The sequence below is a fragment of the Coloeus monedula genome (genome assembly GCF_965178545.1).
Source record: "Coloeus monedula genome assembly, chromosome: Z".
NCBI classification, from domain to species: Eukaryota; Metazoa; Chordata; class Aves; order Passeriformes; family Corvidae; genus Coloeus; species Coloeus monedula.
Window position 1 is genome coordinate 85,042,495 of NC_138822.1, and position 17,828 is coordinate 85,060,322.

Consider the following 17,828-nt stretch of genomic DNA (forward strand, 5'->3'; position numbering starts at 1 on the left):
GGTGCTGTGTGGGTATCACAGGCTGCACTTACATGGATTGGAGACGGCAGGGGTTTCTGTTACTCCGCAAAGCAGATTATTGTGCAGAATGTTTAGAACTTAGTGGTGCTTACTGACTATTGTATTGGGAATCTGAGCCCATTCCATTGTGCCTCAATATTCTTTCTTGTGAAGTTACAATGAAACTTCATAAGAAGATCGTTTAATTTTTGTTCTGAGAGGTTTTTTTCAATAACTCCTTAATTTCTTACAGAACATGGGATAGAAGCTGTCCTAACACATTTACTTTGTTCTACACTTTCTAGCTGTTCTTTCACTTCTGTACATTGAGTCTGTTCCTATTTTCCACATACTCTCACAGCTCAGGTCTGTCTTAAGTATCTTGGGCATCAACTCCTTCTTCCTGCCATGGCTACTCCTTCTTCCGTATTTGGTCTGTTCAGTGTCTAAGGAGGAATGGATTCCCATCTTTCCAGAGGCTGTTGGTAATGTGGCAATGGTAATAATAGTAGATATTTGCTCTGTCTGTCACAGACAGGGAGGCTTTGATAACTGAGAGCGAGGAGCAGCCTCCTATTTGCAGCCCTCCTGTGTCTCGCACCTTCAATTACAATGGGCAGCTCTCAGTAGGAAGCCATTTTCCTGTAGTGAGCAGAATAAGGCTGAACTGGTTGCTTTTCCCCTGACATTGTCCAGAGTTTTTTTGGCTGTTACTGTGTTTCAGGAGTATATCAGATCTTGGCGTAGGTGCTGGGTGGTTTTCGTTATGTTTAAATAAGCAGTGGCAATGCAAGAGAAATAATTCAGAATTTGAATAATTGATGCTTATGTCTTGCAATTTGCTTAATCCGTTTAAGAACTGATCCAGTTGTGGTTGTCCATGTGTGCGAGGAAGGAGACATTTCTCCCTCAGCTGTGATGATTTTGGAGCACCACTGCCTCATCTGGGAAGTTGCAGCTGAGGACATAATTCATAAATCTCAGTTCTGGTTTGGCTCCCGGGGCTGCCTGCGTGTTCCCTGGTTCTGTGGTGTCCCAGGCTGGAGAGCCAGGGGTGTGTGCGACACTGGGAGCCTCCTGCAGTGCCTCGTCCTTCCCTGTGCTCAGTGCGTGGCACTGACACCCCGGTGGGCAGTAATTGGGTCGTAAAATGAAAGTTGAGAGGGAAGGCATCAGGGAAACTGTAATCTGACACTGTTGTATTAAGCTGCCTGGAGGAAAAGCCAGCGTTTGTTTACTCCGGTAGGAAGGAATAACAGGAGATGGTTTTTTAGGAAATAACCCACCTGTGTAGTTTGTTCTACCTGCGCTTAGAGGTTTGGAATAGGCAAACCACCCCTACACACACATCAGTTAGGGTTTTTTCCATGGTTACAGTGCAGTATTTTTGATTAAGAAAATATCAGTAAAAATATCATAGCCGCGTTGCAGAGATCCACTGCAAAAGTATAGTAAGTTGCCATTATTAGCAAATGAAAAATGGAATTTTAGTTATGCTTGGGAAATGCTGCTGAAAATATTTTGCTTAAGAAGGAAGCAGTGATAGTGGCAAGTGGCAGAATTTCTGAAAGTTTATATAAATGAAAAGAGTTTTATTGCAGTTCAGTTAGTAAGAAGAAAAATTACTGAAACTTGCCAGCTAAAAATTTTAGTATTCATTTCATCAAATGATAGAGGAATATCATAAAAGTATTGTTGTAGCTTTATTCATGAGAATGAGATCTGGGAGTTGATAAGCCTTAGATGTAGAGAGATATCTGTGATGGCTAATTAATACTTTAACATTTTAGTCAACAGCAGTTAAATTTGCTTTGTTTCAATTAACAAAGCTGTGTTTTGCTGCTAGTTTTTTGGGGTTTTTTTAAATAATTAACAATACTTATGTGAACAGAAATCCTCTTTGGTTTTTTGGGGTCCTTTTCACTTTTAAAGCCTTTGGTAAAGGTACAGTTCAGAAGAGTTTTCTCTCCAGGTGAGATGTGTGATTTCCTGTAGCTCTCTGGGAAGGCAGCAGTGTTTTCTGCTCTTATATTTTTCCTGTTGATGTGTGCAGCTCTGTTGTATTTGTGCTGGGAAACGTGGTGCTGTCTGAGCCAGACAGTCTGGACTGCTCCTGGAGCAGTTTTCCAGGACTTGGCAGTGATGGCACATCACATCTCAAGTGCAGGGTTTAAGTACTATATCAGGAAAATTGGCTTAATTTGTGCTTAATTTTTCACTTTCATTCTACCAGGGTGGCTGCTGAGTGCTCAGTGGAGGTGGGGATGCCCTCTTGACAGCCTGGGATTTGGCTTTGCCAGGTGGGTTTATCCCACTTTGCACAGTGCCGTTGGCCTTTGGCTGTCAGGATCAGCAGGTTAAAGGCAGCTGCCATGTCCCCAAGGGCTGGCTGGGTTCCCTGTCCCCCTCTCCTGTCTCCCACCAAACCACTGCTGGCACACATACCACGTGGTGTACCCATGAGCATCCTTCACAGCTGCTCTCATCACATTCAGTGTTACCCACCAGGACTGCAGTGATTTGAAAAGTTTGGGAATAACATGGCTGTAATATATTTAGAATAAATGTGAAGAGAAGATGGACTCTGAACCTCAGCAGGCTGTTTCCACCTGGATAATAATTTAGGCACATAGTTGTGTACTGAAGCATGGCACAGGGTGGTTGTGGTCTGAGAAAGGTGCAAACTCTGGTTTACTTTAAGGCATTAAAAAACCAGTTAGATTTACTGTAGGGATCATGTCTGCCTGCTCTGAAATTAAGCAATATCTGGGTTGGAATGCGACATCTGTTTAAACAGTGCCCAGAAATAGTACGCAACAATTTTCAGGTCAGGAAGCTGGGAACATCCTGATCATCTCAAAATGCCAAGGGAACTGTAGGTGGGTGGAGTGTTATTACCAGCCTGGTATCTGGACAGGGGATCAAAGCACCTCTGAGAGCGCTGTACCCACAGTGCTCCGGACTCAGCTCCACATCCCTGGGGTGTCAGCTGGCAGCAACACAGGTTCTGGGGGACCTTTTAGCCTGTTCTTCTTTTCAGTTCTTGTCCCTGTCTCTGTCCAGTGCTTCAGTTTGGATGGGCCATGGCTCTGTGGTTTGCAGGTGTTGCTGGTTCCCAGGCCGAGGTGATGACGTTTTCACACAGGGACGTTCCATGGGAGCCCCTTTGGGATCATTCCCAACCTCCCACTCCTGCTTTGGCTCCTGCTGCTGTGCTGTGCCACCATCCTTCTCAGTTATGCCAGTGGCACTGTTCATGGAGTCAGTCTGGAGGACAGCAGGCAGTTAATGTTCTGGATTCAAACCCAGCTGCATTTCTTGGTGTAGGTGACGCAAGAGCGAGGGAAGGTGCAAGGTGCTGCGGTGCCAGGGAGGACACCGGCAGAAGGCCTGGGATCAGGAATCAGGGATGATCCTGCTTCTGTCACTGCATGCTAACTGCAGTGATATAAATGGGGATTTCCTTGCATGGACTGGAACTGGCATCTCAGTCAGGCCTGTATCTAAATGATTTTCTTGTGTTTACTCAGTAAATGACTGGATGCAGCTGTTTATACACTATTTGCAGTTTCTTGTGAACACCTGAGTCACACAGTTCTACAGTCACCTGCCTGCACCAGTCCCATAACAGCCCCTTGGTGCTGGAGGTACTGCACGCCAGGGGAGAGCTCCTAAAGCACTCACAGTACCCTGGCTGGTGCCTCTACCAGTCTGTGTCACTGATGTGAATCCACTGGCATGGAAGAACAGCCTTCAGATTCGCAAGAGTCCGTTGTGCGGCTGGCAGAATTAAGTGTATATTTATCAAGTGTTGCTGCAGCGAAAATTCTTTTTTTTTTTACTGCTGTTTGGACATTATGAAATTTTCAGGCACTTTCAGGAGTTTGTTCTGCACTGTTGGTGATCAGTTGTAACAACATGGTGTGTTGGTCCAGGTTTGGAAACAGGCAGGAAGAGTCCAGGACCAGGGCTGCTGGGAGAGCTGTCCTGATGTTGGTCTTAGGAACCACCAGACAAGCACAGGATTGCAGCTTAGCCTGGTACTGCATGGCAGCAGTAGAGCCTTTCCTTGGGAGAACTGCATATGTTGGAGGTGTCAGCTTGTGTACACGTTTGGGGGGGCTTAATAGTATTTTACACGTAGCTAAATGTTTTAATCTCGGTGAGACCTGCCCACTCCTGCAGATCCTTCACGTTGTTTGTGTGACCTTTTAGTCAAAGTCCTGACCGACCTGTTGTAGCTCTGCTGTTTTCTAACTTCTGATTTCTATTCAGGCTGGAATAAAGCTAAGTGGACTTCAGTTGCCTGTTGTAATTGCTCGTGTGCTCAGCTATTGCCTAACTGTAATGTCTGTTTTACCTTATGGTGAATAGTACATTTCACCACTCTTAGAGGTCAGGTTAAATAAAGGGTGCGCATCTGAGGTAATATTTACCTTTTATTCCAGAGCTGAAATGAGCAAGCCACTAACAGATGAGCTGTTAACTATTGGCACTTTCCCTTCTGGAAAACAACAAGCTTCAGTGTTTGAAATGAACATCAATACAACAGTTTATTCGTACTTTTCTTCTAAATGTGACTCCCATTTTGTGTCATCCCAAGTAAAGCTGAGGTGCATGTATACAATCCTGAGGCTCAGCTAAGTGTACTGCTTTGTACCGAAGTGTCAAGGGATGTTTTTCCTTTCTCTGCTGTTTTGGAGACTAAGGGCTTTTAGGGTGCTGCAACTTTATCCCAGACTTTTCTTCCTGGCTTGCAGCTTGGATAGGTGCCAAATTGCAGCCTAATTTTTACATGGATTTGGCTTGGGAGTGTCACCTTGTCACCTAAATCTCCTATGCTGAGCAGTTATTTCACATTCTGAGGTGTTTGGCACAAGTTAGAATTTCCAAGTAGTTCTGTTGGATTTTAAAGCTTTTTCAGTCGCTGTCTACTGATTACACTTAATGAAGTGTTTCCTTGTCCCATTGCCCTTAGTGATGGCTGTCTTCTAATCTTGATCTTTAATGAGATCATCAGTAAAATACATACAAACTCTACTACAAAGGGATATTAAACATGTATTACTTGGTCCAAAATCTATTTTAAGCTAGTATCTTTTTTCTTCCAGCAGTTATTACTTATGCTACTTGTCCTTATCTCCCTCCATGGCACACAGATGCTTTTCGGTATTATCTGTGTATCTAGAAAGAAAGTCAGGTGCCTGAACCCTGCCACTCCTGCTGCTCCCAGGAATGGTCCCTAATCCTGATACCTGCTTCATTCACAGATTGATCTGGAACATTTAAACATCAGATTATATTTTAATGTAAGATTGACTTATTTGAGTATTCAAGTTGGACTGTCTCACTTTATTTTTCTTTACGTTGGACATGGCATAAAATACATGTATTGTGTTGGATGTGTCCCCTGGACCTCACCTTTTTTCCATTGTCTTTCACTGGACAGCTGAGGTGCTCGGCTGTTCTTGGGATTCAGTGATGACCATGTTTCATTGCAGTGTCTCTGCAGGTGTGAGGGGTCCCTCACACACTCGGGAAAATTCAGCACACTGAACACCCGCCGTGCCTGGTGTGTGTGAGCCTGATGCTGCTTTCCCACAGGATCAGTGCATGAATGAGCGAGGTGGTTGGACAGATTTGGGTTTCCTGAACTGACAGGGGGTATTTATGTCTCTGCAAAAACACTGAAGTGATGACCTTCCATTTCAAGAGAGCTCCTTGGGAAATAGGACAGTGTCTGACTTTCTCCTCTTCTACAGTAAATGTACGAAACCAACCCAACAGGTGCAACAGGGGATGCTGAAACTTTGTAAAATTGCTCTGGAGTGTTAAAGGCTAATTAGGAAATTTTGGGATGGCTTTTATTATACTTGGGCTTTGCAGCAAGACTATAACAAAGCATCCGAGCCCTGCCCTACCCCTGCCTGCGTGTGCTTGTCCTGCTACCCACACAGAGGCCACGTTCCAGGTGGCACAGGAGCAAAACTTAGGGAGCAATAGCATTTGAGGGGTCACTCATTCTGGTTGGGAAAGTCCAATTCAAGCTATAGCTCAGTGAGCATCTGCATCCTGTGCCTTTGTTGTGGAGAATGGATTACTCACTGTCTAGGGGGGATCAGACTGGAGCAGGAGTTAGCGGTGTGATACTGTGAAACACAGCGGAGCAGGCTGGTGCCTTGGGTGGCTCTCTGGATTTTAGTGACAGAGAGGTTCTCGAAACACACATTGTTATAATGAGAAATTGGAAAAAGAAGGCAATGGAAAAAGTTCCTGTGGCTCATGAGATGCCTTTGCTGGAAGCAGGAAGCCCCAAAATGAGAATGCCTAAATATTAGGGCAGTGGAGGCTTGCAAGAGAAAATTCTTTTCACAGAACAAAAATACTGAATACTAATATTAATATACTAGCCTCCCCCCCGTTTCTTACAGATGTATATGTACAGTCAAGTGTTACATAAAGAGTGAGTTTTATAAGAGCCCTAGTTCTGGTAAGGGTGACCATATCGATGCAGAAGTAGATGAGGAAGTAATTCCACTTACAGAGATGGCTGGGACTGAGGGGTTTCCAGTTCCACTGTAAGCTACAAACATATTTTGTTGGTTCAGCGTCTTTGGCTGTTTCTAACCTACCTGAACATTTCCTGTATCCATGAGTTGTGTTTTTCTTGAGCTAAATGCTGCAAGAAGAGATGTAGCAATAGGTATATTTTCTTCAGAGTAGTTATTGGAGTGACTGTATTGAAGCAGGGGTGGCAGGTACTTGGGTGATACTTGGCAAGTACAGGTGCCAGTATTAAGGGGAAAATATGTTAATTCCCTAAAAACGGGGCATGCTACCAGGTTTTTGTAGTATTTGCTAGGAAGAAGATTAATAGTCAAAGTTCTGTAATGAAAAATCTACTCACTGTTTTTACTTAAAATTGGAAGAACTACGGTCTCCTTGGTGCAGATGTGCTTTCTGTGTTGTTCCATAGCATCCAGCACAGCAGAATGTGTCCATTCTGTGGGGATCATGAAATGTCATCCTATCTTTGTAGTAGAAACAGAATTCTTATGATGTTATCATATAAAAGGTGAATTTTAATATTAAACTTAATGCTCTGCTATGAGAAATATGTAAACTTGGCTCTGCAGCAGCAGCATGTACTTCCTGGAATTCCGTGCATAGCATGGTTATAAATAGGCAGCAGGTTATTTGGGAATCACTGGGGCTGGTATCTGGTGTCGCAAACAGTATCTGGGAGAAACTGTGTTCCCTGGTAGACGGTTGGGTTTGGAAGAGTGCAACTGCTTGATCTTGAAAATTCCTGTCTGAGTGAATCCCAAGTGTCCCTCAAGCACAGGGCCCGGGTCCCACAGCAAACACCCATCTGCCACTGGCGTCCTTTGGCCTCAGCTGCTGCCAACATTTCCATGCTTTGCCTGTTGTGAGTAACATTCGCTAGACCCAAATGCTGGAATTCATCCTGTTTGGGTGAGCTGCTCCCACAACAGGTAAGTGTAGGACTGTCAGTCCATGAAGGGTGGCTTGGATCTGTCCCCCTTCAACAGGAAACCACCTGGGGCTCCTCAGTGCTTTGGAGGGGTTCTGGGTTGGTTGGGGTGATTTCCCCCCAGGCAGAATTGTGTCAGCACCACCACACGTGCCTTGGGCTCAGGAGCCTGTTTGGAGTGTCACAGGAAATCATGTGCTGAGATAAATGAATTAGAGCAACAAGTCATGGGCAACAATAAGAGGGTAGAAACCGGTGATTCCTAAAATAATGGTACTCAACCATTGTGACTAGGTTGATGTTTATAATTTTTTGCTTTTCTGATGTAAGTTTACTTTCTGTATGACAGACCAGAGACGACTTCCTGGGCCAGGTGGATGTGCCACTCAGTCACCTCCCGGTAAGCACCAGATCTCTGAAAACCCCTGGGGCTATGTACAGTTGATTGCACACTCCACTTACATTCTCCTAAAGCAAGTGCTCCCAGCGGAGCTTAAAGGAAACTGTTATGGACAACCAAGCCTCACCTGCACAGGGACAGGGAGATGCATCAGCTGTGCATGGAAGGGATGCACTTTCTGTGCAAAAAAAGCTTTGGGATAGCAAATTTGCTTCAGCAAATGCATGGAGAACCAAAAGGCTGCCAGAACTATGTCATCTGTTCATTATTTTAGCTGAAATCGAATTCTTTGCCAGCAGTAAGAGTTCAATAGCAATCAATTGAAAGTAATTAACACAGGGTTTGAATCATTTTATTGTCTGTTGAGGTGTTTGGTTTGAGGGTGGTAATGTTTGTTTCTGTTTCTTAATTAATGGAGGAATTCAGCGTAAAGCTGGTTCTGTAACTCTGTAAAGCTCCAGTTGTCTGGTTTCCCCCCAGCAGCCAGGATTCTGCATGGACTGCAAAATTAGAGGCTAAATTGAGTGCAATTCCTATTTATAGATTTATAACTAGGAATCAACAAACGTGTACATATATGCAGTGATTGCTTTAGCCTTGGTACAAACATTTCTGTTATTATATACTGTTTTGGATGACTAACATTGACTGAATGTAGTTAATATTTTTTAAATGTTGTGCACGTTAATCTTAACATCTGTGACCTTGCAGGGCTTTTTATGTGTGAACGGGTGAAGTTATTGCAGTGTTTACATCAAAATAAGGTGTCAGTTAAGCATAACTGGCTTTTTGTGTCTGGTTTTGACTTGTTGCTATTGATGTATGCTATTGTGGGAGGAAAATGGCTTTGTAATGACTTGCACAGTGATGCTTGTTTAGAAGTATCTTTTATGGTTGATCTCCAGTCAGCACATGGTGTGTGGGGTTATAAACTTGTAACAGTGGAAAGCTACAAGGGAAGGATCACGAGCACCTTGTGGTTACAAATGCATCGTTCCCTTCTCATGGGAGCTTGTGTCATCCCAGCTGTGTTGTGCAGGATTGCTTGGTCTGTGCTTGTGTGGATATCTCCATTTGGTATCCTTATGCACAGACATGACCTAAATAGCCCTGATAGTAAATAATAGGAACAGTGGAAAGAGTCATTTTCCCCTCAGATATTTTCCCTGCCGAAGCTGCTGTGTCTCGGAGCAGTCCTTTCTTCAGTAGCTGTGGCCTTGTGGGACCTCCCACGTGCTTCTCCACCTGCTCCTGCCCTGCTCCAGGGAGAGAGTTACCTGTTGGGAAGATGTGTGTGCACACCGGCTCAGGGAAGCACGCTGTACATCTTCAGTCATCCTTCCAGGACCTTAATAGGAGCCATTGGGGTGTATTTATTAACAAATTCATAATCAGCTTTCTAATTCTGCTGATTTGTTTTGTCAAAGTCCTTTTTTTCCAATACCAGCTAATTACTATTGACAGAATTTGGGTAAAACATACAGCTCCTCACTGGGAACACGTCCCTTCCAGCTGGGCACTAAACAGCAGTGCTGAATCATGCATGCCTTGGTGCTGGTGAGCTGGTTAAAATCTGCCATCTCTGAGCAAAATGGGCAGCGTGTCTCTCCCAGAGAAAGTGGACACTGGCAGGGGCAGAGTTCAGGCCGGGAAAGGAGAGGCTGTGTGGGATTTGGCTGCCACGTATAACATAGTTCATGCTTCCAGTTTAGAATAAAGTTCCCCAGACAATCAACAGAAGTGTGCATATGGATTCATCATCTTTTTCCCTTGGCATCTGAAATTCCTACTTCTGTACCTACAGCAGCTGTGTGTTCACACATGTGAAGGATATGACTTACTTGGTAAGAAAGCTGAAATTCTCATGGAATAGGAAGTTTCCAAGGTTCCAGGCTTTAGGTAACTTAGGATTCAGTGGACATCAGAGATATAATCTGTCAGCCTGATGTGTGAATGTTTTTTATGTGGCTGGACTTGTGGGGAAGCCCTTTAATTTGCCATTTTCTCCACTGCTTACAGACTGAAGACCCAACCATGGAGAGGCCGTATACATTTAAGGATTTCCTCCTCAGACCAAGAAGGTGAGGGGAAGGACCTTTAAAACATTTGAGGACTTTCAAACATTTCTTACTTCATGATTTTTTGATTTGCAATTATTTAAAAATGAGTTATTAAATGCAATGTACCTCCTTGTCTTGTAGCCACAAATCTCGCGTGAAGGGTTTTTTGAGACTGAAAATGGCGTATATGCCTAAAAATGGTGGCCAAGAGGAAGAAAACAGCGATCAGAGGGATGACTCTGAGGTAAGGCTGGGTCCTCAGGGAAGGATTCAAGAAAAATTGTAGAGTCAGCTGTATTTGAAGGATAAAGCCCTGAAAACAGAGTTAGCAGTTGGTTCTCTTTGGCACTCAGCCACCAGGAGAATACCCAGCCACCTTTGGGAATCCCTCTTTAACAGATTGCTGGGGATTTAGCTCTTTTCTCATTGCAATGAGGTGCACACTGTAACCACAGAGGTCTTTCTCCTTCATTCCTAAGCATGGCTGGGATGTGGTGGATTCCAGCGATGCCGCATCTCAACGTCAGGAGGAGTTGCCACCTCCTCCGCTGCCTCCTGGGTGGGAAGAGAAGGTGGACAACCTGGGGCGGACTTACTACGTGAATCACAACAACAGGACCACCCAGTGGCACCGACCCAGCCTCGTGTAAGCGGCCGTGGGCTGGGGGCTGTGTGGGATGGAGAACCAGGCTGGAGCTCGAGTCAGAAAGGAAACCACGCTTTATGCCTGAAAGAGACTTCCTCGCCCCCAGCAAATCACAGAGACACAGAGTACTCTGAGAAATTCCAGGAAGTCTGAGATGGGAGGGAAGGCAGTACGTTAACAATGCACCTTAGAATATTAGGAGACAGATAAGGAATTTTTCAGTAAGTAATTTAACAGGAATAAATTACTTTGCTTATAGAGACTGTTGAAGAGGTAAGGAAAAAAGTCAATTCTATTAAGCTTTAATGAAGTTGAACAGATTAGCTTTGAGGAGATCCTGGTTATTATTCTGTGAATAGGCTTCATTCCCTGGATGTGCTATCAGAGAAGTCTGCAAGCCGTGGGAATATATTCTCCAGATTAGATTTAGAAAGCTGTGGCAAGCTTACATTTTACAGAGTGTGAATAACTGACAGTGTCAAGAGTTACACTAAAATCACGTATTTAACCCAGCACTGCCAAGGCCACCACTAAACCATGTCCAAGGAAGTGCTGGATTCCCCAGCACTGGACCCGTTCAAGGTTGGGCTCCACAGAGTGCTGGGCCATCTTGTCTAGGCCATGGTTTCCCTGCCATGAGAGGTTGAACCAGATGATCCCTGAGGTCCTTCCCAACCTGGTGTTCTGTGACATTTGTGAAGTGCTTCCAGTTTTACTTTCTTTCGACTGAGGGATTAAACAATCTCCTAATTATGAAGCTGGATATATGCATGAATAATGATTTTTATAATCAAAAGCATTACCAAGGTTTTGAAGGCAATGGACAAAGTGGGGGCTTAGCTTAACTTGGGTTATTTTCTTGTTCTTTTCTCCTTCCCATGCTGTGTTCCCCCCTCTGCAGCGACGTGGGATCCGAGTCAGATAACAATATCAGACAGATAAACCAAGAGGCAGCTCACAGGCGGTTCCGCTCTCGGCGCCACATCAGTGAGGATTTGGAACCAGAGCCTGTGGAGAGCGGAGACATTCCTGAGGTATGCCCAAGCCTTGGGCCTAAGGAGCTGACTAAACTTCGAGCTGCCATGTTTCTCACACGTGAGCCAATTACTGTGCAACACAGAGAGTCGTGGTTTTACACAGCATTTGTGGAAATTACATTGGGAAAATGCCAGCAGCACAATGACAGCACAGCCAGAGCCACTCTGCCAAGGTCCTGTGCAGCTGCAGCTGCCTGGCGGCCCGTGGACAAAGCTGAGTCCTAAGTAAATGCTGGGAGAAACATTTATCATTCCAAATTGCTTGTCATATGTACATTGATAGAAACACTTTCATATTCTGCTCTGAACAACAATGTAGTAACTTACAAAAAGAAGGGAAGTGGACTGGCTGTAACTGCCCTGTGCTTCAGTTTTCTGTAGTGCCTTGATTTAGGGGGAAGAGAAGCTGTTGTTTGTGTTGGGCACAGTGAGATGATCACACAGAAGGCAAAGGGAAAGAAGATTCAGTCTGTATAAAACCTGAACTTAGTTTCTTCTCTTTCATTAGCCTTGGGAAACCATTTCAGAGGAGGCAAGTGCCAGTGGGGATTCCTTAAGCTTGTCACTGCCACCTCCTCCAGCATCTCCAGTATCCCGGACCAGTCCTCAGGAGCTATCTGAGGAGCTGAGCAGAAGACTCCAGGTCACTCCTGATTCCAATGGGGAACAACTCAGCTCTTTGATTGTACGTAATGTGTAATCTGTAAACCTCTAGTGCAGAAATGTGCTCTTATTTGGCATAACCTGAATCACTTCATGCATGGGGAGCGATTGCTGGTCTCAGGAAAACCTGAGCATGCAGTTAAAATTCCCTTCCAAGAAATGCATCACAGTTTCACCATCGAGCAAACTGCCTCGGACAACAGAATTCCTCAGTTCAGATTTTAAGTGTTCCTCTGTGTGAGTTTCACTTCAGATTCTGCTACTCTTAGACCTTTAGTGAAACAAACTATATGAGAGTAGACCTAGGAATTTTCAAAGGAAAGGGAAAAACAGAAAAATGGTCTCTGCACTATCCATTAGTCAGAATGGGGATACCATAAAAAATCAGGATAATGTATGTACAAGTGGGGGAATGTTTTCTGTCTCTTTGATTACAAAAATAATTGTAAATATTAAACAGAACATCGTGCTCTGATTTATTTATTTTATATTCTTAGTATGATGCTATCAAGGTACCTCTGCAGTTCAAGAGATAAGAAATCATATTTACTCTTGTTCTCATCAAACAGAATCTCGATTAGGTGCATTTTTCCCAAAGAGCCAGTGCAGTTGGTCTCTGACTGATGGGAATGTCACCTAGAGGTTGGTCAGCAAGTGACAGCTCTGATGCTCTGCTGGATCTGCATGCAGAGGCGCTTGGGCTTGTGTTGAGAACTGCAATTTTAGTAGCCCTCCACTGGTTTTACTGCAGCAGTCAGTGCTGTATTTTCCTGAACACTGCTCAGCCCTGGAGTGCCCAGCTGGACTGGCAGGGAGGAGCTACATTGTAGTGTCAATCAGACATGATGCGTATCTGCTTTTTGAGGGAGGTGTTATTTCTAGTTCACAGTCATGAAGGATGTGTCTTGGGAAAAGACACAACTAATTCAGAAGTTAGAAGGCAAAGAGGAAAATCAAAACTGATTTTTTTTTTTTTTTAAATACCATGAATTTTTAAGTAAATGAATTTTTAAAAAAGACTTTGAGCTCTCATCCATAATATTTGATTTTGGATTTATTTCTTAATGCCTTATTTTTTCAATAATTCATGAGTTTATTCATGTTGACATTTCTCCTTTAGAAAAATGAATGGGCCCTTTTTTTTGTAGTGTATAGGAAGCAGAGAAATGGGATATACCACTCTGTGGTAAAGCAGAAGTAGATAATTGTTTACAGGAGATTTGCTACAAAGAGGTTAGTACCTGTAGTTACTGAATTTTCTGAATAACCATCATGTTTTCATGTTTTAAGACACCCTAACTTGGATACTTTTTTTTTTTTTTTTTTTTTTTTTTTTCAGCAAAGAGACCCTTCTTCACGGCTGAGGTCCTGCAGTGTAACAGACACCGTCGCTGAACAGTCCCAGTTATCCCTGGTAAGCCAGAGGTCCCTTCTATTTCTTCCTTTTTGGGTGGACATTCTCTGATTCTGAATAACACCTTGCCTTGGGTCAGCTCTAATCAGACACGGATCAGTGACCAGGGTGGGCATCTGATTGTCCCAAACAGCAACAGAGACCAAATTCATGTGAGCTAAAAAAGGAGGACATTCCTGAGAGAAGTAAACATTTGGAGACTGAGCAAGTCCCACTCTCCTCAGTTGTTGAACATGGAAATTTAGGTTACCGCACTCCTATGTGCAGTCAGTGGAGAGAGAAACTCCTCCAAGGGGTGTTCCCAGCTGGGGGAGGAGAGGGCAAGAGAACCAGCTCTACCTGGAACTGGAGCAGCCGCAGGACTCTCACAGCAGGTGTATTCCTGTGACCCATAAGTTGATTTTACTTGCAATATATAAATCTGTCTAAAATCCCAAAGGATTGGTGTTTTGCCTGGTTGTAGTGAAAATGAGGCTTTTGGTGATAGTCTGGTATGACATACCTGGGTAGAATTGCAGTTCTTTAATCTGAGGGTCTTAGGGAAGCAACTTCTGCAGGTTTATTTAAGGAGATTGTTCAAACAGGAGAAAATACAAAGATGTTTTGTCAACAAAGCTCTTCTCTCCCTTCAGAACCATGCACACCTCTGCTCCAGCTGACAGAAAGTGGTGCCTGTCCTACAGCCCACATGCAAGAGTTGCAGAGGTGGCAGGTTTGTTCTCTCTGCCACCTCTCAGCAGTAGGTACAGAGACCACTTAAAATAGGAGCGTGCAAGGTGTGCTTTTGAGTAAAACTAGTCAGATTGCAAAAGAATATTTTAAAAAATTATATTTTTCTTCATCAAGAGTTTTGTCTTCATTTTTTTTATTATGAATGTGTCCCATGTGAATCTGCAAATAGAAAACCTGTGCATACCAAGAAGTTTGTTACTGAAGCTGCTTGTCTGTGCATTGCTTGTTCTCTCTGCTGCTGCTCTTGGGCAAACACTTCCAGAAACCATGGAGGTTTTCTCTTGGCTGGATTTTTCCTGTGCTGTAGCAGTTATTTAGTGTAGCTGAAGCATGTCCCTGGCTCTGGGGGTGAGCAGTGGGATGGGTCCCAGTGCAGTCGTGCCTCAGCTATTGCTCTCTGTGCCTGACTGTAGGGGGAACAAGGGCTGCTGTGCTGCTTTATTGCTGTGTTTAGCACTGCTGGAGCCGGGGGCTGTACATGGGCTGGCAGGTGGGGCTGGGGAGAGGCCTTTCTCCTGCTTCTTGAGGGACACTCATTTCCTGAGCACATGTTCAAATAAGTAGCACTGAGAGCATTGCTCTAAAACATCATCTTACCTGATCTTAACCACATTTCATCCTTCCTGAGCTAATGATCATTTCTCTTCTGGCAGCTAAGTACATGTTCTTCCTTAATCCAGCGCTCCTCTGGGATTCTGGCTTGGTTACTAGTGATTGATGACTTTCAGATTTGCTATTATCCATCTAACTGCTCTCTCAGTAAATATGTCTGATGCCTTGCTCCTAAAGATGTGACAGTAACTTGTGACGTTCTTCAGTAAATATGTGTAACATTAATTATCATTCAACAGCAGAGTGGTCCCTCTAGGAGAGCTCGTTCTTCAACTGTCACAGGTGGAGAGGAGCCAACGGTAATAAAACCCTTTATCAAGCACTATCTCTAAACAAAATGGGGGGACATTTAGGTCTTGTACAATGAGGAAGTTTTGGGTTTTTTTTTTTCCACAAAGCAAGCATTCATGTATTGAATGAAATACAGCCATTGAATGTTACATTTTTTTGTCCCAGATTTTCTCAAAATTTCTCAAAACACTGCTTGCACTCACATACTGGCATGGTTTAGGGACATGGATGCAACATTGAGTTATGACGAAGCTGTGCACTAGGGAGATGCTATGGGCTCCTGAAAAATGAAAGCTACAACAGCTAATTCTTTAAAAAGGAATACTGGAAGCAGCAGGGATTAGAGACATCAAATCATTGTACGTGTAGCTGTGTTTGCATCTTGCATCTGTCTTTCCTTCCTCTCCATTAGACTAATTAATTTTAATTCTTAAAGTTGGTCTTAATTTGAGAGCCGTGGGGGTACAGTGATATACCACAGAGCTCTTAATGGTCTTACTGAATGCCAGTTTCATTTTCCAGCAGTTCCTCAGCAGTCCAAGACTGTAGTTTGATCATACAATAAAATTCTTGACGTGCTTTGCTGAAAGTGTAATGCAAGGAAAGGGGGTTTAATCTATATTGAACTTTGTCCAAAAAATCCCATTCTTTAACCTAATTAACTGTTAGTCTGAAGTGAGTTATTTCATGGAAGTCATTTACAGTAACCTATCATAAAGGGCTTTTATTAATTTATGCCCTCCTAGAGAATTTGTTTCAGAGAAAGAAATTTAATTTATACTTGGTAGGTTTGCTGTTTACATCTGGGAAATAAATAAATCTTACTTTGGGTGTTGATGCATTGTTCTGTAATACTGTCTATATTCACTGGTTTTTTTTAGTTTTAGAACCAGAGGAGCACACTTGCAAATAGCAAAGTCTAAATAAAATACCTGACTCATTAGTGGTTAGTTAATTGTGCTAGATGAACCTGCAGTGCAGTGGTACTCTCTTGGCAGAGCATCTTGTCTTGGTTAGACTTTTTAGAGCAAAATATTAATATTTTCCTGCAAAAAGCTGAGTTCAAATATCGGTGACTCATCATTAGTGCAGCTGTACCAAGATGTTTTACCTCACCATGCTGCAGTCACTAATCCCCTCTTGTCTTTGTTCAGCATTTACACCCAGATCCCAGATCTGTGGAGGAATTGGGACTTACACAGGATTCATGGTCTAAATCCTTTGTCTTCAGAGGTTCCATACTCTTGGGTCTTTGGGCGCCTGAGGCTTGCAGACGAACAACCTGTCAGCAGTAAAAGTCTCTGGTCACCTTGGTTTTGCTTTCAGAATCCCTACAGACCCCCTCCTTGGAATGGGACCCACAGGCTCAGGCCCAGAAGCAGTATCCTTCTCCCAGTATCTGAGTTGTAACTGAGACACTGTGGAGTGATTGCAGCTCTTACTGTGGCCTTCCTGACCCCTGACTGATGGATTGGCAGCCGCTGGCACAGCCTGGGCAAGGTGCTCTCCTCACTGCCTGCCAGCTCTGTGAAAACCATAGGGAAAATAGCCCTTGGCTTTTCAGGAGAGAAAGAAATGAGTCTGATAGTCTGTACTTGGATTCTTCATCTGTTTCCCTCTGTTTTCTATTCCCTGCTGGAGTATGTCAGTTTTCTGACCCATCCATTATCTTTTCTCCTTTCCTTTCTTGATTATCCCTGCAGTTCTCCAGTTCTTTGTGTCAACTGTGTTCTGCTCTTAAACAGCACCTGCACTGCCTTCGGCAGGAGCTTTGGGAAAGGTTTCACAGAGATGAAGCAAGAACAAGAATTAAGTTCATTATCTTGCTGGAGCAAGGAATATAGAGGATAGGAAGAGAGTGTTCTGGATTTCAGTGGGAGCCTTCAGAGGCCTTTACTGTTTCATGGCAAAACCCCAGAGCTTGTAGTGCATCAGCCTCTGAATTATGCAGGTCCTTCATCCCACTCGGTTCCAGTTCCTGGCTTGTGTGTATGAACTTGTGCTTGGGTATTTTGCGGACAGGAAGGGCACAAAAGAACATCAGCCACACACAGGAACATAGTTCCTGTGGGCAATAGGACGTGACTCCTCTGCTACCTGTATGCTTCTCTTAGAACAGGGTCTGACTTGTGGAGCTTTTAGTAGAAGTTCTTGTCATGCTGAAGTCAAGGCTCTAGTTTGGGGTTATCTCGTGTCGTCGGGACATGGAGCCCTGAGTGCAGCATTTGTGACAGAGCAAAATGGTTAAAATTAACTTTCTAAACCCACAGTAGTTTCTGGCAACTGATTCAAGACACCCTTGGGTAAAGAAGAAAACAGGACTTGGGAGATCTGAACTGCATGGTTATTTAACTCTTACTTATCCATTCTGATGAAAGGAACAAACCCCAGCTTTCTAAGGAAAACTCATTAAAACATAGACTTCATTTTTATCATTATGTGTAACGAAATAGAATGTTTGAGGGCGTATAAGCTTGT

The 17,828-nt window shown here is 43.7% G+C and overlaps 1 protein-coding gene across 5 annotated transcripts in view; it reads left to right on the forward strand.

The window, feature by feature from the left end:
• Positions 1-17,828, forward strand: part of LOC309585200 (E3 ubiquitin-protein ligase NEDD4-like) — a 103,778-nt gene that overhangs the window by 69,645 nt on the left and 16,305 nt on the right. For all 5 annotated transcript variants that reach the window (XM_082301752.1, XM_082301753.1, XM_082301750.1 and 2 more), the window contains 7 exons: positions 7,845-7,895; positions 9,915-9,976; positions 10,097-10,199; positions 10,435-10,601; positions 11,503-11,635; positions 12,147-12,323; positions 13,641-13,715. In XM_082301752.1, the coding sequence (XP_082157878.1) occupies positions 7,845-7,895; positions 9,915-9,976; positions 10,097-10,199; positions 10,435-10,601; positions 11,503-11,635; positions 12,147-12,323; positions 13,641-13,715 (768 nt within the window). The remainder of the gene's footprint in view (positions 1-7,844; positions 7,896-9,914; positions 9,977-10,096; positions 10,200-10,434; positions 10,602-11,502; positions 11,636-12,146; positions 12,324-13,640; positions 13,716-17,828) is intronic.